General features: G+C 34.7%; 1 protein-coding gene across 2 annotated transcripts in view; it reads right to left on the bottom strand.

The window, feature by feature from the left end:
* Positions 1-23301, bottom strand: part of LOC145668440 (thrombospondin type-1 domain-containing protein 7B-like) — a 1268628-nt gene that overhangs the window by 14137 nt on the left and 1231190 nt on the right. For both annotated transcript variants that reach the window (XM_081736305.1, XM_081736304.1), the window contains one exon: positions 3595-3685. In XM_081736305.1, coding sequence (XP_081592431.1) covers positions 3595-3685 — 91 coding nt within the window. The remainder of the gene's footprint in view (positions 1-3594; positions 3686-23301) is intronic.

Genomic DNA, 23301 nt, shown 5'->3' with positions numbered 1-23301 from the left:
AAGGAACGGAATCGGCCAAACGTAGGCTGAACAACCTCTGTATATATATATTCTCACCCTTAATATACTATTCACCCTTAATTCTTGATAGAGTTTAGCCCCATGAAGTGGGGTGAAAACAAAGTATACGATATATTGCACCAAAATCAATAATTCTTGTACAGTTATCAAAGCCAATTGTTTTCTTACTAGGGATTATTCTATACCGGGACCAAGTACCTGGAGAAAACCTATAAGAAAACCTATATATTGTCTGAAAGCTCTTGCCATGAGAAGTACGAAACCGTTTTCAAATCACGGGCAAACCGGAAACTTGACCCTATAAGGGGCCAATTTGTTGGTGTTTCTGGCCCTATGGACAGAGTACGACATATTCGACAGAATAAAAATGAATGTTTAAATGTATCACGCGAAAGCGCCTGAGCTCATTATGTTCTTTTTCGGCTCATTACTAGAACGTGACTTGGGCAAGGGTATGACAATATCACTTGGCACCCTGACGTACCTATTTGGTCAGTGTTGCCAATGAACTGTAAATACAATGTGGAAGACCGTTACTGTACCACTGGATGTATATCCATGAAACGTGGCATAAATATAATTTGTCATTGGAGAAAATATACTGTAGACGTATTTCTCTCCCAAGTAACCCAGTTTGTCAGTGTTACCAACCATTTTTTTTTTGTAAAAATGAGAAGTTGTAAAACAGAGGTCCCGTACAATGAAACGTTTATACGCCAAGCTTGGCAGAAACATCACAAGACACTACAGCAAAAAGACCTTGAATATTACCGTCTCCCAACCATACTAGGTTGTCAGTGTTGCCAACCAAGTGTGAACATCATGAAGTTGCAAATGGTGTGCGTGCCATTGAACGAAGATAGAACAAATGTGATAGAATCAGTATTGGACAATAGAAAACATAGTGTTAATGTCTCCATTTCTCATAGATCTTAGTTTGGCAGTGTTGCCAACCAGTGTGAACATTCAAGATTTTCACATAAAGTCGGCACCATTGGCGGACATAATTAGACTGCGATCCATACTAGTTTGTAGTATGTTAGTGTAAATACACAAGCATTCATATTGCCAGTGTTTCCAACCATTCTAAAATACATTTTCTCGAAAGGTTGCTTGACCAGTGCATGCATAGAGACAAAATTTGAAACAAACATCATTCGACGCAACAGCAAACATACTGTGGTTGGTACCATTAACCAAGCACCCGTCTGTCAGTATTGCTAACGTTTTCAAAATGAAAGTTCTTCAAATAGCAGTGTACTAGTTTGACGGTATTTTTATATTGTTTAATAATATGAACATGTGGCTGAACATATATCATAGAACATGACTTTTGACTACGCATCAACGAACGGCACTGATTTGGAGCTCGTGTAGAAAGAAAGGTTGGATGAGTCATGCATATCTGGTCATAGGAGCTTCATTATGACGTGGTGAGGCAACCTTTACAGAAAATGTATTTTAGAACGGTTGAAAACACCGATAACCTAGGATGGTTGGGAGACGGTAATACTCAACCTCTTTTTGCAATAGTGTCGTGGTATGTTTCTGTCAAGCTTGGTGTATAAACGTCTCATCGTACGGAACCTGTTTTACAACTTCTCATTTTTACAATTGGTTGGCAACACTGACAAAAATTGGTACTTTGGAGAGGAAGACGTCTACAGTATATTTTCTCCAATGACAAATTATGTTTATGCCACGTTTCATGGATATACATCCAGTGTACAGAAACCCTCTTCCATATTGTATTTACAGTTCGTTGGCAACGCTGACCGAATGGATACGTCAGAGTGCAAAGTGATATTATCAAACCCTTGCCCAAGTCACGTTCTAGCAATGAGCCAAAAAAGAACATGATGAGCTCAGGCGCTTACGCGTGATACATCTTAATATTCATTTCTATTGTGTCGAATATACCATACATAAGGTCACAAACACCAACAAATCGGTCCCTTATAGGGTCAAGTTGCGGGTTTGCCCGAGATTTGAAAACGGTTTCGTATTTCTCATTACAAGAGCTTTCAGAATTTATATAGGTTTTCTCCAGGTACTTGATCCCGGTATGGAATCATCCCTAGTTAGTATCATATTTCGATAATGGAACTTCGAAGTTTTGGGAACTTACATCTTTTGGCAACCTATTCTTGATCGGTTTCAACTGCAACCATTGGAGATGATTAGGATACCCTAAAGAATATGCACTACATTTTATCGAATTCAAATCATGTTTAATTAGTTTCTACCAGAAAATGATTTTCTGCATGTGAAAACTTGTAGGATAGGGAGGATTTTATTCTGTTTTACTCTATTATCTTTGATATATTCTTGCGACACCAAACAATAAGGTTATTTCCAAAGATTGGAGGAAGGTATATACCAAGCTCAATTAAAATCGAATAAGTTTTACGATACTTATGGTGAAACAGACAGACGGATGGACAGAGACATAAATGCTGGTTGTCAATTGATAGACACTTGATACTTTCGTTTCAATTACGTGTATATTTAGTTTCGGATTAAAATAAGATTCGGAAAAAAATAAGAAAATATCTAACAGACTAAAACATTATCTTAATCTCTAGTACTACATTAAATAACCGTTCCTTCTACGAATAAGAACGTATACTTGATAAAGATTCGAATATGGATTAGCTGATTGGTAGGTAAGAACGTTACCCATTATGCTATATACTCACGTGCTGCATTCCTGCTATGAATGGGACATGGAAGTAACTTTTATGTTTCTGTTGTGTTGAATTTAACATATAAAAGTTTCTCTGTTTCCTCTGCTTATTACACTATTTGTATTATGTGTTGTGTAAACTAGATTTGCAAATGTAATATATTTTATTATTTCACCAGCATCATCAGCTTTAAAAGTTTTAATAAAGTCAATTACATTACTTCGTTTCGTAAGCGAAGTGATTTACGAAAAAAAAAAGAAAGAAAACGAAACATGATATTTAAAATCTGATGATTTTTAGTCACGTTCTTAATATTCAAGTCCATAGTATTTGATTTTCTCCCGACCATTTCTTCCCATAAGGAGAAACTCTTTCGTTGCGCATGTACCCCAAGATTCTGAAATAAAGGTATTCAGACAGGTCTTACAGTAGTGGCTGCCTATTGCTACTAACATTTTACTAAAACATTTAATAAGTCTTATTTTGCATATGTAAATGTTCACCTTTCCCTCATTTTTAACCAAATAAATTAAACTTTAATAATAATAATAATAATAATAATAATAATAATAATAATAATAATAATAATAATAATAATAATAATAATAATAATAATAATAAAGCACTGGTTTTTTTTCTAGATACATTGGTTTTCAAGCTAAATTAAGTTTAAAATTATATTTCTAATCTGGCGTCCTTAATAACTATGAAAATACAATGCTCATATGGGCTTATTTCAGAATCCTCTTTGGATTGGTTTAATCCCCTCTACTATATATATATATATATATATATATATATATATATATATATGTATATATATATGGCAGATCAGTAAGCTTTGTCATCTCTTAGTAGCAAGAATATTAATTAACTTATCACTTACCACATTAAATAAATGGAAACTGCGACAAATATGATGAAAACACAGCCGATGCCTATCATGGCAAACATCCAAACACTGATTTCGTCATCTTCTGTAATGATAAAAAGAGAGAGTAAAGGTTAAGCCATTATTCACCTAATTAAATAGAGTAGCTAATATTTCAGTTACACTATTATTATTATTATTTTTATTTATTTTTAGACTTCGAGGTATGCTACACGTGAGTTTGAAAAGTGTTAGAGAACCACTATCCGCCAGTATGTCTATCTGTCTGTCGACAGGTATAAGAGCAAAAATGGTAATATGTAGTGAGAAATGACATTTTTATATGGATTCAGCACTACTATAATCTCAATTTTTATTCTTTTATTTAAACCGAAAGTGCGAGCGGTGCCGGGTTCGATCCCCAGTGGAGACACTCGGTCGAAAAAATATAAAATATGAATAAAAGCCATCCTAAGTGATGTTTTTTTATTCACACCAGGTAAATGGTGAGATGGCACCTCACATAATGGTACCAAGTCAGTTCCTTTCTTCCCTATTTCTTTAATCCTCACCAATTGTCCGGGTAGTGTGAACATCGAGGAATTCATCACTCATAAGTGGCGGACTAACAGGCTATAGTTTCCAAAAATCCAGAAATATAATTCTTAATCCTAATCAAACCGAAAGTAAAAGAAAAAAATTCTACGATTTCCCCTTTCAACACTGATCGCCATAGTGTAGAAAAAAATAGTTATAGATATCGAAAACAGCTGTCTAAAAATATGGATTCAGTATAAGAACAGATACTATCCATGACCTTTCTCTCTATTGAAATTTACATCTAATATTTAAGGTTTCAGTATTAAATTCGCATAGTTCGCAAATTTACCGTAATTTTACAATTTGAAACAAAACTCACTTGATTTTGTATTATTTCAATTAAAAAGTTTAGAAAGGACAATAATACAGGAATTATAGTCTGATGATTTAAAAAAAAATTAAAAATGGACAATCATCGAGTCACTTTCTAAGTAAAATCTCGACAAAATATTATCACCCAGCCTAGTTGCTCAGCTTACCCAACTCATAGGACGTTTAAATCAAGCTACGTACTTATATGGAATAAACCTTATTTGTAGCACATCATAGACGGTGAAACCTGATTCGTCGCCTAGCTTTCCTTGGAAACTCATCCAGTATGTTATTAATATAGTGGCACTTATTGTCAACTAGCTTGCCACGTTACCAGTAAACGCTTTATATATAAACTCTCATCGATCGCTATTCCCGAGATGCACATCAAAATTACATATCGTTTTGCCGTTATTGAACAGTTGTAGATTAACATAATTTCATGTGATTAAATTCAATCTTTAAGGCCTAATTGTGCAAATCCAAACTTCTATGTTATTTTTTTCTACGTTCACCTGTAGAATCTCTTGCCACTGAACTGGAACGACAAGCTTCACCGTAGAAGAGCAACGTACCTTGATCAAATTTTTATCTACACATAATGAAAAAGCTGTCAATACTGATCGCTAGTTATAAGACGTTGGTGAGAACATTAGCTTACTGATTGGGTGGAAAAGGATGTGTTAATTTACAGAAGGCTGGGGGGGGGGGGGGCAATTGAAGTTCTGCCAAGGTGTGGCAGTTTAATGTATGTATCCACCACAAAACATTGCTTGTTTCGCCGCCCTCATCATGGAAGACTGGAGACTAACTGTTGAAGATATCTGTAATTTTGCAGGATTTTCCCGTGGCAACACGGGAAGAGTTTTGATAGATGACTGTGAAGATGTCTAAGGTTAGTTTACATTGGGTTCCTTGAGATTTTGATGATAAAAAGGGGGTTCTTACACTACTATTTGCCGGTGGTCTTCTGAGAAGGAACTGCGCTATTAATGAACACTTATTGGAATCTGTAATCACAATGAATTCCTCCTATAATCCCAAGACGAAAAGGGCAATACAAACAACGAAAACTCATTTTCTCATCTTCACCCAAAACATTTCGCCAGATTTCTTCACAATAAATTTCTAGAAGTAAAGGAGACTGGGGACTATTAATTCTCACTGATTCTGTATTAAAGAGATAAACGATCACCGGACAGTATATTGTTCAAATGTTGGACAAAAATGTCTTTTTACAGTGCAACAATATCCGCGAAACTCCCACAGTTAGGTTTTATTCTCAACTAGGACAATGGGCTGCCTCATCGATCGAAAATTTTCATTAGTTATTTTACCGGGAAAGAACACCAAAATAACATCTAGTCTCCTGATTCAACCTCCAGAGATTTTCGGCTCTTTCAAAACAAGAATTCATCACGAGGGGCATGTTTGGATTCCTGAAGTGCCATTCGGAGTGATATTTTCTACTGTCTGAAACATATTCTCTGCGAAAGACTTCCCAGACGATTTGGTAATTGAATACAAACATTGTAACGCGGTGAAGAATTGGACGGGGATTACACTGAAAAGCGACAGAAAGACATAGCTCTAAATTGAATTTAAAATTGTGGAAGTTAGAAGAAAAACGGTGCGTAACTTTTGTACGCACCCCGTATAATGGGATTCAAGTGCAGCAATGGTAGTTAACGATCGTCATGGGTCTTTGAAGAAAATAAGAAACAAATCACTTAGGAAGAATTCACATCTCATAAATAAAACATGAACAACTCATATACACGTATATCTTACTTTTGTTTTATTTCGAGAGTGTAACATTTTAGCAAAAGTTAAAATTCGAGTTTTTATTTATTTTAACTTTCAAATGAGTTTCTTTTTATTTGTTATTTATTTTTTCAACTTACTTAATATTATGAAATATTTCACGTACGCTGTTCTAACAACTTTCTTGTTATTTTTTTCGGGGGAAAAGTTTCCACTTCTTCAACTCCTTTTCATTTTTTCCCTCTTCTTTTCTAACAGTTAATTATTTTTTTAAGCTTTCGAAAAGTTAGTCAAGTGGAAGCAAAAGTTTTTCCTTCGGGACACTACTTTCAACATCTAATAATAAAAAGGAAATAATAATAATAATAAAACTAGTAGGAAAAAGAAAATAAAATGAAACAGCGGTGAGGGAAAAAATAACAATAAAGTTTTGATGAACTTGGAAGAGAAACTGGTCTTAGAAAGTTAAATCAATATATTACCTATATTAGTGCTTTTTTCTTTTCTTTTCTTTTCTTTCTTTTCTTTTCTTTTTTTTAGGTAAGCCAGTTTTAATTTTTAACAACTTTGTGAAATAAGCGAACATTTTACTCGAAATTTTCATTTAGTATTAATTAATATATGCATATCCTTATCTCTATGATATTTGTAGAAAATTATAGATGTTTTGTATGTTTGCTTGCCACTGTTAATTGCTTTTCTTATTTGATAATATGTAAACTATAGCTCCTTTCCATCATAGGTGGATTTTAACAAGAAGTTTCAAGAAGAAAGCTTTGAAAATGCCTATCAGTAAGAAAAAGTAATTGATCTCGGTTAAAATTCATAATCTTCTTTTTGTTTTAGGCTATATTGAGCTGGGAGAAGAAAATATCTAGCTCCACAGTTGATTTAACTTAAAAAAAAAAAAAAAACTTTCAAACAACCTCTAGCCTTTTTCTTGCATCCATACTATTTACGGAAATTGATTCGATTTTGAGTTTAGCGTTCTTTACAGCAGAAAGACTATATGAGACGTTGACCTACTGATTAACGTGGAATCCGAACTACATAAGCTCCCGCCGGGAATCGAACCCGAACCACCCACGCCAAAGGCGCGTACGCTAACCGCTTAGCACTGATGGAGCTGTAATCATAAATTGAGTTAAATTAAACCGTATATTGTAGTTTAGCTTCCTACGATTATTCTCTGTATGCTAAAAGAAACCGTGATTATGAGTGTGATTGATGGTGAAATCACGGATGACATGAAGATAACAGTAGAAAATAGAGGAGCCCCCCGAAAATCCACTATAAATTGACGTTATCTAAGATCGGGCCACTCTTCCCACCAAACTCAACTCGCTGTTCCGTCTCTCGGCAATTTTCAGTCACCATGACTTACTTTGCCTTACTTGAAGCTATGTCTATTAAAACTGATAACAAAATACAAAAATAAACTTTATAAGTTTCGTTATAGAATCAATACTGTAGAATGCTAAGCAACATCAACGGTGTCTTTTTGTGAACTATTCAACTTCCCTGAAAAATATTGCCAGCATTTACAGTAACATTGTCTCGATTACATATAAAATACCAAATTTCAGTTTATCAACAGATGTTACGCAAGTCTAGACAATGTTTTTCATTCACATAGCGTTAAATGGAGTAACGTGTTACATTTACATACATTTTACACTTACAAAAGTTTATGGAAAACGTTGTGGACGACAACACTTTAGAGAATATTTGATTAATATGGGTTATTAATTATTTCCTCCTACACTCTTCGTGAGAAACAATATACTTTTCTAACAAAGGGAAAGCTTATTGTGTAAGTTGAGAGAAGTCGTACGTACTTGTCTGAAATTGATATGTTTCTCTTGTTTGTAATACTGCATGAGAAAGGCAAATGTTAACGTTGAATGGAACAACATAAAGAAACGTGCGACAGGGAAGGGAGGGGATGGGAATGCCAGCAGAGAAATTGGGAAACATAGTAATATTGTATTGAGGAAATAGCGTTTAATATTATAAACGGAAAGGGTGCCTAGCCACACCATTGATACAACCTTAGACATTGTTTGCAACTATCCTTTAGTTTTTATTGGCATAAATTTTCGTTATGAAAAAATATTACAGATCACTCCTTGTTTACCTCCGGTGCAGGAGACCCGGGTTAGAATCCCAGTGGGAGCCCGTACGGTTGACACTACGTTAAAATTTTGATCTCCATTTCATATAGTCTCGTTGCTGAAAGGGATGTTAAGTTTTCAAATAAACAAACAAACACTCTATTACGTATTGGCACCCAAAACAGGTTTCACATAGTGTGAAAACGTATACGGGTTTAATATAGTTACTAAATTTACAATATGTTTATGTCTACAGTATATGCTCTTCGTTCTTAGGATAATATCTGATGTAAAGAAAGACACATTCAAAGGTTTTGAATTGCTATTCAATGTCGTACTCCAAGCATGCTTATATGTGAAAAAACTCTGTTTTGCGCGTATATTCATTTACTTGATCTATACAAGTTAATAAGAATGTTTTCAAGATAGGAAATCCAACCACAACAATACACTGAGTAAGACTATGTGATAATATATATAAAACACACAATCACGTAACAGTTTCAACACAATAAGTGTGTTTTCATCAGACTTCCACTTTATATATATGTTATTACATGCCTTGCTCAGTGTGTTGTTACGTTTACTTTGACAATATGGAAACAAGGCCTGATAGAATAATTATGGAAAATACAGTAGATCGTTTATCGCAAAAGGAGAGAAAAGCAATATTTCTGAGAAAATAATTTCGTTCAAAAGACATTGAAGTGTATGATTTAAATACGTAGAACGTATATAGATGCTCAGTCTCTTGGTGACGGCAGTTGCTTGTTTGTATCAGCAAAAATAAAAGGAACAGAGAGAGATAGATAGAGAGAGAGAGAGAATAATTTCCATCTTCAGAGGTGCTCGTTCTTTTCTAATAGTATATTGTTCTTGCTTATCTTGCTCATATGGTATGAGCTAATCAAAGAATGAGAAATCATGCAGAGACCGATATACATTGCTCTAAAGCCAGAATACGTGAAATGTTTGTTTCAACGTTGTTTCAGACAAGTAAGAGACAGAAATGATGTCTATATATGAAAGTTGTTTATAGTTCTTTTAATCTATGCCATACACTCGATGCATCTTACTCGGTAAGAGATCAAAGACTATCGATGTTTACAGTTATATTCTGTCAATACATAACTCAAAAGTTGTCGTTCTTTTCTCTCCCTTTCAATATAAAACAGTATCAGTCTTTTGATGTTACCTTAGCTAACGCAGACAATATCGTCTGGACAAATAAAGAGATGCGCAAATGTGAAAAACGATCTTTTGCAACTGGACTCTTCTGTCATCAGAAACACCAGGTATCCAGAACAATCGAAGAAAATATATAAAATGAAAATCTTCAATAAATGAACGGAGAGCGAACATATTATGTGATTATACAATTGTTTTTTAGTTTAACTCTCCAAGATTATGCACCGAGATCAAGGATGATGATGATAATGAATGAAATTACGGAATGGAGAAAATGGGAAGGAACGGAAGAATCCATGTATATACAGGGTGGTCCGGAAGGGGGCGTATCCCTCCTTTAGTTTCAACAGTGTAGTGTTAATTATGGTAGAATGTCTGTACACAGTAACATTGAAGTCTTAAGATCATAAACATCGGTATGATCATCATCCATGTCGTAACACACAACGCAGGAATTACAGGCAGCTTTGGAACACGTCTTCACCCTCGTGACTCCGGAGTATCTCCGCAAAACATCTGCTAGAACTTGGCGCAGAATTCAGCTGTGTTACGACATGGATGGTGGCCATACCGATGTTTATGACTCTTAAGACTTCAAGGTAACTGTGTACAGACATTCTATCATAACTAACACTATACTGTTGAAACTAAAGGGGGGTACGCCCACTTCCGAAACACCCTGTAGTGTTTGTTGGCCACAAAGTTCATTATTCTAAATTGGGATCGAACCAGGACCCTTCAGCAGAGCTGAGCGCTCTACCACTGAGTCACCGCGATCTTTTACAGATTTCGTGACAGTTTAAAGAATGCAAACTTTTCCCTATGGAGACTCGTATATTCTGAAATCACAATGGTAACGAGTAATTTTGGGTATTAAGTTAAAGAAGTAGAGTGCGTAGAAGCAGCTAGCTATGGAAAGTTGAAAGATGGGAAAATAAATAAATATATAAACTTTTAAATTTGAAATGAAGAATTTAAATTCAAAATAAATAGGGCACACAGACTAGTGAAAGATAAAGGCATATTGAATACAATGTATGTAGAAGTAGTAGGGTATCGTTGACAGATCTCACGTTGGAATACTAAATAAATGTTCAAATAAAGGCATGAAAGAAGGGTACGGACAAATGATATTACCAAGGAGGGGGGAAAGGGGAAAGTATATTGATATTTATTTAATAAAACTGAGAGGTCAATTTGCACTACAATCGATAATAATGGGAAAGAAAATTAGCTAGAATCTACACAAAAATGAACAATCCCAACATTCGCTGACTAGAACTGAAAAGACCCAGGAAAGCTCATGTGGTTCGGATTCCACGTTAATCAGTAGGTCCCGTCTCATATAGCCTCTCTGCTGAAAGAGACATTAAACTTCCAATCAACAACAACAATAGAACTGAAAAGAGAAACTTCGAACAGACAGTCACGATGGCCTGCCTCCAGATTCTAATCCAGAATCTATTCACTGTGAAACAAGAACGCCAATCAGTAATCTACGTCTGCTTGATAAAACACTAGAAGCTAGATAACCAATTACAAAAACAAACAAAAATAGAGAAATCAAGAAAGTATGTCACGGAATGTAAATGTAGAAATAAAAAAATGAAAAGAATTGAAGCTGAACAAATACATTGGCTGATAAAGTCAAGTGAATAGGTAAAAGGAGCGGAGAACAAATATATAAATGTAAAATAAAGATCGAAATGTAGTAAAGGAAATGAAGTCTTTGATAGACGAAGACATTGAAGAATTATACTGTATAATAAAAAAGAACAGATCACGCAGTATAGATATTGAGGATGAATAACAAGTAATTGAATACGACAAAGGGTTTAAGGAATTAAAGGGTGAATTTGGACAAACTTGACACGGCAAATGAGAAAGCAACGGGAATAGATAATAAGAATTGAGCTGACTAAGAATTTGGGGAAAGAAAGGAAGAAAATAACGAAGCGGAAAGTGTAATGGAATAATGAAGCGGAAGAATAGCAACAAGTTTTATTTTTCAAATCATAATTATTCCTTTGAAGGAGAAAATTAACTAAAAAAAGATATGAGCAGGGCAGAACAATTAGATTAATACATGTACTCGTATATGAGTATTAGCGGAATCTGAAAAGGAAATTAAGAGATTGTTAGAAACTATTGAAAAACTACCAACAATATAGTATCGAGGTAGAAGCGAAGCTAAAATGATAGTCGACTTTTGGTAGCATTATTATTGAACATTTTAAACCTGAACGTAAAATAAAAAGAGGAACAGGAAACATGAGAAGAATTCTTTAAGAAGAAGAAACATGTAATTTTGTAGATGGTTAGATGAACAGTTACGGAAAGGGCTGATCAAATGTTTTACGTGGAATATTGTACTTTACGAGAATAAAACGTTAACACTACTACGCAAGAGATAAAAATGGTGGAAGTTTTGAAATTGTGAATGAGAAAGAACTGTAAAAATTAGGTTGACAGGACAAAGGACCAAAGAGTATGTAGATGGGCAAAAGTATAAGGAGTGGAAATAGTTGAAAAGAGGGAAAATCTATTTAAACAAAAACTAGTTAGGATATAATGTGAGAAATAATTGAAGAAAACTTTACTTAGGGCATAATTTGAAAATTAATTGCTTTATTAATGATATGTTTGAGAGTGTACGGTAGAAAGTAAAAGGAGAATACAAAGAAGAAGGTTATAACTGATAAACAATGTTAAAGCCGTAATTCTTATATGACACAGGGGAGATTAATGGAAATCGTGCATGGAAATTTGTAAATTGATCATGAATTTTAATAAGTTTATATATTTAAATGCAATCTATAATACTAATGATGAGATTAGTGAAATCGTTTTGTAAACTTAGTACTGTGAAGGAATATTTTATGTTTTAAATGTCAATAGAAACAAAGAGAATTGATAAAGTTTTATAAGTACTTTCTGAGTCCATTAGGAATTTCTAAAGCTGATAGTTAAGTTTTGTAACAAATGTCAGTTTACCGAAGTTTATAGCTTCTTAAAATTTCAAAATAAAAGAAGAAAAGACATTTTATTCTTTGGTTAGTTAATTTGTTTTCATTTCACAAGCTATTTTTGATTAAAACAGTCCCATAAAATCCCATCCACGTCGTTTCCAGTGGGATTGGGTCTGTCATTTCCTCTCAACCGCCTACTCCTCCTCCCCTAACGGTACCACCACTACCACTAACACTACCACAGCGAATCCTCAACATCTGAGCCAAAGTTTCCATTGTGAATGGAATTCTACATAGTCGTGGTGCGTTGTTTGTCCTTTGAACGTGACCTGGGTACTCGATTCAGTTTGATTTTGCTTTTCACGTAGTTTTCTTGATATGATTAAGTTAAAAGAAGTTAACCCTTCGCAGTATGACATTTCTTTTACATGTAGTTGCTTTTCTTTTTCATTTGCTCGTCTACCCTTGTTAATTTAAATCTTACAGTTCACTTCCTATACATAATCAATTTTCATCTCAGGTACGCTGCACCGTTTTTCTACAAATGAATCTTACCAATTAAACACTTTCCAGAATTTGCTAACAGTTCTATTTCCATGAAACTTTTCGTTAATTGGCTTAGTTGCAACCACAACCACTCTTCTGGAAACGATATGCGATGAAAACACAAACAGTCTACACGTTAGAGTATAATCGGATTTGGATTTAATAGTAAAGTTTAACGTACGCTCATTTAAAAACATAAAAAGTAATAATAATAATAATAATAATAATAATAATAATAATAATAATAATAATAATAATAATAATAATAATAATAATAATAATAATAATAATAATAATAATAATAATAAATAAAAACCTTTGTGTATCCGTGAATGTAACTGCTTATTCAGGTCACTTACCACACAGGCTATTAGATGTAAATCCGTAGTTATGCACAACACAACACAAATATTCACTATTGCGTTGCGTATTGTTAAGTACCCGGCTACTTAAGGCAATCGCAAAGCGTATTTATTGCTTATGCGTACGCTTGGAATACGGTGACCATGTATTTAAATGTAGGTGGCTAATCTCAAACGCGAAAGCAATAAAAACGCGGAGAAAACGTCAGCTCGAGCGTATTTGGTGCGTTTCAAAACAATAGACCGCCTGCTGTTTAAAAGATTTCAAAAGGAAGGACAAAAAGGGAAGACGTATTGCCAGGCAAGGGGATTGTAGTAAGAAACAGCTGCTTGGATGATAGTTTGTGCAGAATATTGGAACTCTGCTAGTATAAACCTGGACCTGAAAAAAAGACCCGGAAACACTGACTGGTTCACAGTATGATTTACAACTCTGGCAGAGCGTTCACCTTTGGTGATTGGGGTCCCGGGTTCGATCCCAGCCCCCGCCAAGTGAACTTTGTGGTGGACAAACACCGTGTGCGTGGTTTTTCTCGGGGTTCTCCCGTTTCCTCCCACTTTCTTCATTCCACCATTTCATTCATTACTCATCATCACCGTCTCCTTTAGCCTAACCGGCATAACCGTGGGACGTAAAACTCAAAGATTTCATTTCATTTTTCATTTTACAACTCTGGCAAAAGTAAAATTACTGAATAGCCACCTTGGCCGCATTCGCTACAGGTGGTAACGCATCAAAAACGCTTTCTCAGATAGCCACTCTGTAATTGAGTTGATTGTAACTTCCCTTTCAGCAGTAAGGCTATATGAGACATGGACTTACTGATTAATGTGGAATCCGAAGCACATAAGCTCCCGCCGGGAATCGAATCCCGGTCTCTCACGCAAAAGGCACGTACGCTAACCGCTTACCACGAACGAGCTCGCGTAATATAATGTTACTATAAGGCTTTGTAACAAGACCTGCAACAAAATAAAAGATCAGTTTTTGTTGCAAGAATTGATGCTAGCCGACCTATCTCGACTTAGTTTTTCGAAGGAAGAGGAAAAAGAACGTCCATGGTGCAGTATAGACAGTCTTTGCAACATTGTAAAAATTGTGATACAATAAATTGTACTTTGGTTAATTTTTAAAGTGAGAAAAACTACAGGATGTTTCATAAAAAATGTGCTTTGTGTTGTTACAAAATGTGTAAATGAATTGTGGAAAAGACTAATATCTTCCATAATGTCATTATCTTTTGTTAATTTATTCTATTAGACTTGTAAATATGTCAATAAATACGTTAATCAAAGCGAAATGTGTGTATAATAGCCAGTTAAAGTGTGGGTAATTTTCTGGGATATCCTATATTTATCATATACACATGTAGAAGGAAATAGCGAAAAAAATTGTGTCTACATTGTAGAAGTAATATTTGTTGTATACATAAACCAAAAGTTGTTTTAAATTCATTACAGGCAGGCATCATGCCACATGATTAAAATTTAGTAATAATTTCAACTTTTAGCCTTTTTCGGTCGAAAATCTTCGATTGATTTGAATATAGTTGAGGTGATTTTGAGTTTACGTCCGTTTCAGCAGCGAAGCTATTAATATATGAGACGGGACCTACTAATTAATGTGGAATCCGAACCACATGAGCTTCCGCTGATTAGAATATAATCCTAAACGTACTATGCTGAGTAGAATCAACGTAATAATTTTTAATGTACGAGAGTAACGTAATTTAATTTAAAAGTATGCATCCTTACATGTAATTTCTGAAACTCGTGCGCATCTACTCAACAGCTGGATGGGCCGGATTTCATATCTGATGCAGGCAAGATTTATTCTGTCGTTCTATCGTTCCAGCCTTGTCCAAACACGGTTTAATGGTTTATCTAGCCTCTGTCAAATAGATACCTTAGGGAAATATGGGTCGGAGTTTGGTACTTTTCCACTAAGGTATGTATCGAGTTTATTAAAATATGGAGTTGTATCTTTACACTATCAGTTGATTATAAAGAGGATGCCCCATTACCATTATGAGTATATATATAGGGTGTAAAGAAAGATTGTTTACAACGTTTGGGAGGTGATTCTACAGATGAAAACAAGTAAAAATGTCTATGTAACACAATGTCCATCTCGGCCTCCTAACCGAGTTACGGACGTCCAAAAGGGTGGGAAAATGAACTTTGAAGGCTAATTCTGGCAAAACGACAAGAGATAGAACGGCGGTGTTAGGTGGCCCACACAGACTCTCAACATGGACTATCCAAAGATACTAAGATTAGATGTGTATAGGGCGATGTGTGGCTGTAGAATCACTTCCCAAGAGTTGTAAGCAACCTTTCTTTACACTCTGTATATATATATATATATATATATATATATATATATATATATATATATATATATATATATATATATATATATATATATATATATACAGTGGCGGATCCAAGGGGGGCTATAGGGGCTATAGCCCCTTTTGACGCTTACGTTTACACTGGATAAAATGAGCTTCAATCCTGCTTTACACTGGATAAAACGACAAACTATGGTTTAGCCCCTCCCTTGATCATATTCTGGATTCGCCACTGTATATATATATATTTACTTGGTATCGTATATAATGTGATAGGAAATTTTTACTCATCACCTTTCAGATAAGACTGCATTTTTCACCCAAGGCATGCACGATAGCCACCAGACTAGCGGGAGGGCTATCCTTTAGTTTATAGCTAGAAATGTTACTTTTTACAGGTGTGACTTCCCTCAAGGATCACCACTGTAATTAATGGTCATACACTAGAATTAGGCCAGAGTTCTTAGTGAGCTGTAATACCAGTTTTTCGTTTAAATATGTTTATCTTTTAAGTATGGAGTATTATTTAAACTTTTCTGTGTCGCCAGATGGTAAAGCAGTGTTTTTTTTTGTTTTTTTTTTTAGTTTTTGCAGACTGAGTAATTTAAAATCCTAAGTATCACACAAAAGAAGACTTATTTTATCAAAGCTAATGTTAAGTAATTTTTGTATTTTGGATCATAAAGTAACATTACAATGCACAAAAGTGCAATTCATTAATATACTATTTCTGAAAATGAAAAATAGTTTGTAATGAGGATCTGTCTCATTAATTAGTTACAAATGTGCTATCTTACTCGTGGCATACTCGTGTGTGAGGGCAGACTGTTTGAAAATTGCTGTGTTGAAGATTGAATACATCGAATGATAAAGGCTTCTGTAAAGAGAACATATTTTTGAACCATTTTATATGACATATATAGAAATAAACATATTTTATACAACAAAATATGAATATCTTCACACATACATATATGCAGGTAAATTATATGCTTGTTTGTTCCACATATCCAAATAACCGCATGGACAAATTCTCTTTCATGTTACTCGCATAGCGTAACAAACATGATTATTCCACATCGTAGGACAAGTTGCATATGTTGTCCTTCTTCCTCAATGTTTGGACCGCAAAACTTGGAATCTTCCCTTCCGGTAATATTTCATCACTGACTAATTACAGGATGATGCAGATACAGAAAAAAAAAGTAAATCGGAGCAAAAGTTTAGTCGTCGTAGTGAGCTAGATAGAGACTAAAGTGTGGTTTAATGTGCACGGAGCAGCAGTCTCGTTTGCTGACAAGTCACATAAAGAGAAATTTATATAGATGTTGTTTTTTTTTTACTCCTATGCATTAAGAGTGTCGTTTCTATATTTATCATTATTCATCTATGTTACTATCTTTACTATTCTTGATCACAGTAATAGAAAATAGCAAAATTAAAATTAGAAGGTAAACAAGGTAACTGATGGAAGTTACATTAATTTATAAACCTTTGAGGATAATTTTTCCATGTCTTGTGCAGTGTAATCAATATCACTAATTAGATTTGATGCATGTTTACTCCTCTCTCTCCCATTCAGTTAAGTTTATATTCAATCGAATCACTCCAACATATACCAACTGCCTCTATCTTGCTCAAATCATGCTACGATAGTATCACGTCATTATTGAATCATTATTCAATCATTCATTCATAAAAAATATTGAAATATAGTAAACCAATAAAAAATTGTGCTACATTATTAGCATTTAAGGAAAAAAAATGTTCAAAGATGAGGTCAACTGATAGACTAAGTTCGTTAAATTCATATGAGTGAGTATACTCTCATGCTTAGTTTTCGAGAATTACGAAAAGGACGATTTTTATTGTAAACTTGTATGATATTGATGCTGTACATAACCGTACCAGCTACGATGGACTTTCCGAAAGTAAGTTTAGCCATTTTTTTTTCACACGGAAACTTTGTTGTCAAACACAAATACACAATGGGATCATGACGTATATATATACCTTACACTACTTTTCGACATAATCGCCACTGACATTGAGATATTTATCGTAGCGTGCAATCAATTTGAAGAAGCCAGCCTGGTTAAACCCGATGCCCTGCGATGCAAGGAATTCTCGTACAGCCTGCTCCATCTCTGCATTATTTTGGAAATGAAAGTGACGTCTCGAGAATGCGGCTTTCGATGCAGGAAGCATGTAAAAGTCAGATGCGGCAAGATCAGGGCTGTAGGCAGGGTGATCCAATCTCTCCTATCCGAAGCGAGGAATCCAGTGGTCGAAAGGAGACGGTATGTGGTGGTATGCCATACCGTCTCTGGTTTCTCAGTAATGAAGCTATGCCGCCTCTGGTTTTTCAGTGATTAGGACATACCGTCCATGGAGAGTAGATGCTAAATACCTTTAATAAATACACTTTTATTCATAGTAATTGACGAAGAGCTTTGCACGTAAAAAGATTTTATTTCTTATGTAGAAATAATTTCCACGTTGACAACACCGACATTTCTGTTATCCTTTTCCTAACTTTTGCTTTTAGAAACGAGGTATCTTCAAAGAAGTTCATCAAGTTTATATTTTGATGTGCCACATTGAATTGTTTTTTCTTATATGTGTGTATGTCTTCTTTCCTTAATGTATATGTCGTGTTTTGAGCATGGGCGGATTTAAGGGTTGTTGCTGTGGTGGCGGATCTTCCGGGAGTTTTGAATACTGCTCAGTTGAGGAGGGTTCCGGGAGTTTTCCCACAGGAAATTGTTATTATAAAAGTTCGGTTTCTGAGGATTTTCGTATATAATACTCTATGATACAACACAAGTGGTATTATTTAGTTTTTGTTTTTTAGAAAGTTGTTGGCGGGGAATCAAAGTCTCTCCATGTCTCCTCCCCGTAACTACAGAGAAGCTCTCTAATGGTTTTCAGTCATTATGTAAATAGAAATGCAATCTTTTAGGCAACATACCCTCACTGTATTTCAACATTTAGATAGCTGGTATGTCGAGTAAAGATCATAATAAAACATACCACCTCTGCTCTTTTTCTACTTCGAACACTAGACGAATCTGATTTTGTATGATACGGTCTGTAGGCGTTCATGGGTGACGGACACACTATCGCAAATGCCCATTCATACCGGATAACAGCATATACTTCCATTGACGACCACGTTGTCAGCACACGTTTGTCTGCCATCGTGCTTTGTACTCGAATAATCTCGGGCACGCCGGTCTACTGCTACTCTCTCTCTCTTTTCTTCGACGCTCTGTGTATGCGTCATTACACCTCCGTTGACACCTTTTCTATCGTTGAACAAACACCGGGTGTGGTTTCCTTGTTTGTTTCACATGGTGTACCATCTCGTTCAAAACAAATAACGAAACTTACTTTCGGAAAGTTCCTCGTATTAACGCAAAACGGTTACTGAAATATACCATCAAACTTTTCATTATGTTAAAAGCAAGAGTACAGTATACTGTAAGATTAATAAGGTATAGCCTAAGATTTTGATTAACTCTTAAATTTGATTTTTTTAAAACTTTTATATTGTCCGAAGATATATCAATTCATAGATGTTAACAACCTGAACAAAATCACATGCTGAGAACAAATCATCATGCGTGTTTTCGAAAAAATACAGAACGACGAATTTTTATGGTGTTAGAAAGTATATAATTTGTTTTCAATCTGATGGGGCTGATTTTACCTTTTTCTTTTAGCTAACAATGACACACACACGATCTTCATAGTGACACAGCCACAACTTGTAAATTAAAAGTAAAATAAAATAATAAAAATTATAAGATAATAAAATATGAAACAAAAATATCACATTGATGCATACCTTTATTTAATTCGCGTCGGCACAATTCAGTTTCACTGATAGCCCATCATACTCTATACCATAAACACCCTAGACTGTTTGGACACAAATGTCCAGATATCAAGTATTTCGTAACATTACTATACAGATGGCACTAGTGTCAAAGGGACTCGTATACTTCTTTCAATAGCATTATTCAGAGAAACTGTTATAATTTTGAAATTTTGTAAATATGCAGCACGAGCAATGGTTTCTCGCTAATACTTACCGTTTCATCATTATCATCATAATAGATATTCTGCCATTATTGGTAAGTGCGTTGCCGTAACTGAGAAGCTTCTATGCTCGATTGTCTTCAGCTAACTTCTTCATCTTCACGTACGATTTTTCTGTTTTGATACTATCTATTAACTGTAACCTCCTTCGGCCCCTCCATCTCTCCTGCCACTTTGCCCTCTAGCACGTACCTAATGATACAGTTCCTTCTTAGCCAATGTTCCAACAAATTTTCCTTCGTCTTTTCACTGACATATAAAATTGCTCTTTTCTCCACCATCATTTCTTACACTCACTCATTACTTTTCTTCTCCTCCCAACTAACTCTCTTCATTTTTCATCGTACACATATTTCGAAAGCTTCCAGTCTTTCTTCATAATGTCCATGTTTCTGCCCCATATAGTGAAACTCTACACAAATCATTTTGTGAGTCTTTTTTCTCAATTCTTTATTCAAGGTTCCGTAAAATAGACTTTTCTTTTTCCTAATGACATCTTTCGCCATTCCTATCCTTGTTTTTATTTCACGTTCACATTTAATATCATCACTAATAATACTACCCAGGTATCCAAAACTAGTCACTGTTGTATTTTCTCCCCTCCTACTTCTATACTTGACCCGACCTATCCCTACTCTCATACAAGTTCTCAACATATTTTTTCATCTTTCACTTCTCTCATCGACTACCTTCCCATTCTTATTTTTACTGCCATTGTTATATCCTCTTGTTCCCTCCGAAGATCTATAGATTTTACTTCCTTATACATTTCTTCATATTTTCCTAGTCTTTGTAGTTCTTCTATGTCCTCACAGTTTATTTTGTAAAATCTTCCCATTTCCTATCTGTTTTCCTTCAGAAGACGTTGTTTAACTTCCTGTATATTTTTCTGCCCTCTTCTGTATCAACCTATTTCCACATCTTTCTTTTGCTCGTGTTCTGCAACATTTGTTCTGTAACCCATCGTTACTTACCGTATGGTTTTTTTAATATTAAAAATGGAAGAGGCTAATTATCATTTACTTCCGGCTTCCATACAGTTATAAGGGCTCTCATACTCTTAACAGTCACTCACATGATACTAAGAATGTCACACATATGGTATTTGTAATAGTAATAATGATACATTCAAACAAGTAATACAGAAAAATAGACGTAAGTACAATTGCTATAATTAGAATTATTAGTTTTAGAATCAATTAGCTGAATGAAATGCTATATACAAACAAAACACAAGAGTGGGAAAAAGCAAAAAAAGAGTTCAATTTTCATTCCTTTAATTATCTTCTCTCTTGAGGCAATTAAAGGAAAAAGGCTAATTGGATAATTAATTAGAGGAATTCATTTAAAGTACGAAATGAGACCTATATAGATGACGTAGCTAAGTGGATAATCTTGTTTTCGAAAAATCTATTACGGTGTACGGAACGGAGTTCAAGCAGATGTACGTATTTATATTCTGAACAGTGGAAGAGTAGGGGGGGGGGAGATTACATTTATTTGTCTTTCTCTCGTTTCTTACCACTCGAAAGTCTTTTGTTTAGTTCCCTTTATTACTTACTTAATACAGCGCAGAGATCCCAAGACACGCCCTTCTTTTCTCTTTCTGAATTCGTTTCAGAAATGCATTCACAATTACTGACAGTAATTCAATTTCTAATTGAAGACAATAAAATCATATATCATATATTGTTCACAGTTAAAATACGAGAACTAGCTGAGATGACTATGTTTTAAGATTTCTGAAACCGACACCAATCTTGTATTAGAAATGATAAAATTCGAACTAGTGTTATTTTAATAATTATTATTACTAGCCGTAAGAACCTGTAATTGCCAGGTTTTAATTCAGAAACTGGATAAAAAGGGAGAAAAATGATGGCCTTAAAAGAATATCTCCCCAATGTATTCTCTGCTGTTAAATATGAGACCACGTTGGGTCAGTGGTGCCCTACCCGCTGGTCTAGTGACTAGCACGTCCGCATTAGGTGTACGGGGTCCCGGGTTCGATTCCCAGTGAGACAGCATTTGGAATTTTACTGTCCTGGATATGTATGTGTTCGTGTCCCTGTCGGGTATGGTCAAAGATGCCTTGTATACGAGGAAACTCGGGTTGCTCAGGAAACTGAGGTATGATCGATTGATCTTTTTTTTAAAAGTGGTAGAGTGGGGTCACTGGTTCTATCCCCGACCAAGAAGGTTTGTGGTGAACAACATCGTATCCGTGGGTTTTCCCGGGGCACTTTCTTATTCCACCAATTCTTCCATTATCATTCTCCCTAATCATGATATCCTTTAGCATAAAGGGCATAACGTGGAACGTTAAACTGAAATATTTCATTTCTTTTTCAGTTGATATGTAAGCCCACATAAATAATATGTAATGTTGGTTGCATACAGGCCAGGCACTATTAGAAACAGCCATACATTTACATACATTTTGACAATCCGCCAAATACCCTTGGATTCGAAAATTAAGAAAAAAAGTCTTTCTACATGATTATATCTGATGAAGATATGAAGATCTACCTACAAAATTTGACGAGTCTAGGTGACTTCTTTCATACGAAAATCTAACAACAGACACCAATCATTTTATTATTCCTATTAAAAATTACAAGTAGTATGTGTATCACGATGACGAATGTTTGCCACTGTTTGGAGTGTTCGTTACTGTTAAGAGTTGTATATGTCACCATTGGAAGACAAAGAAAAACTGCTACAGCTTTAAAAGTATCTTCTTCTTTTACATAAGCAACACATTAATAATTATTAATATTTATAAATAAACAATCTGTTTCAGAAGAATCTACATATATAAAAATAAAAGTGACTATGTTTGCGACTTAATAATTCTTGAACCGCCCAACCGATCTCAATCAAATTTTCAACAAGGATGAGGTTAGGGCCTGGAACAGATTTTATCATTTTACTTTGGCAGTTCAACATAGAGGACAGGATCGATATGATCGAAAATGATCGATATCAAAGAGCGCTTCAGTAATAGTAAAAAGTGACTGACTAAATGAACGTATTAAGTTTTCTTATTTTAACCAAGCGAAGCTGTAATTGACTCTAGTAAAATCTATAAATTATTATTGACAACGAACAAAATCCTTTTTAGTGTCAAAACTGTGATTTTCTCTATTTTCTCGAAAAGTACACATGAGAACTTACCCCCTCCCCCGATCCCAAAGAATGACATTTTTTAGTTTGTCACCTATCGATTCATACATGTTTTATATTTGGAAAAATATTACAGTTACAGATATAAATATTTAGGAGTTAATCGTAATTCAAAACGTTAACCATACTGTGTGCTCTGTTGTCTTAATAATGTTATAATTAAAAACTATAGGAGGTATACTTCATCTTAATAGATAGCGTGGTTATTGTACAGCCAGCGACA

Source organism: Thermobia domestica, chromosome 13, assembly GCF_964235325.1.
Source record: "Thermobia domestica chromosome 13, izTheDome1.hap1.1, whole genome shotgun sequence".
In the NCBI taxonomy this organism is placed as follows: domain Eukaryota; kingdom Metazoa; phylum Arthropoda; class Insecta; order Zygentoma; family Lepismatidae; genus Thermobia; species Thermobia domestica.
This window is presented reverse-complemented; position numbering and strand designations above follow the sequence as displayed.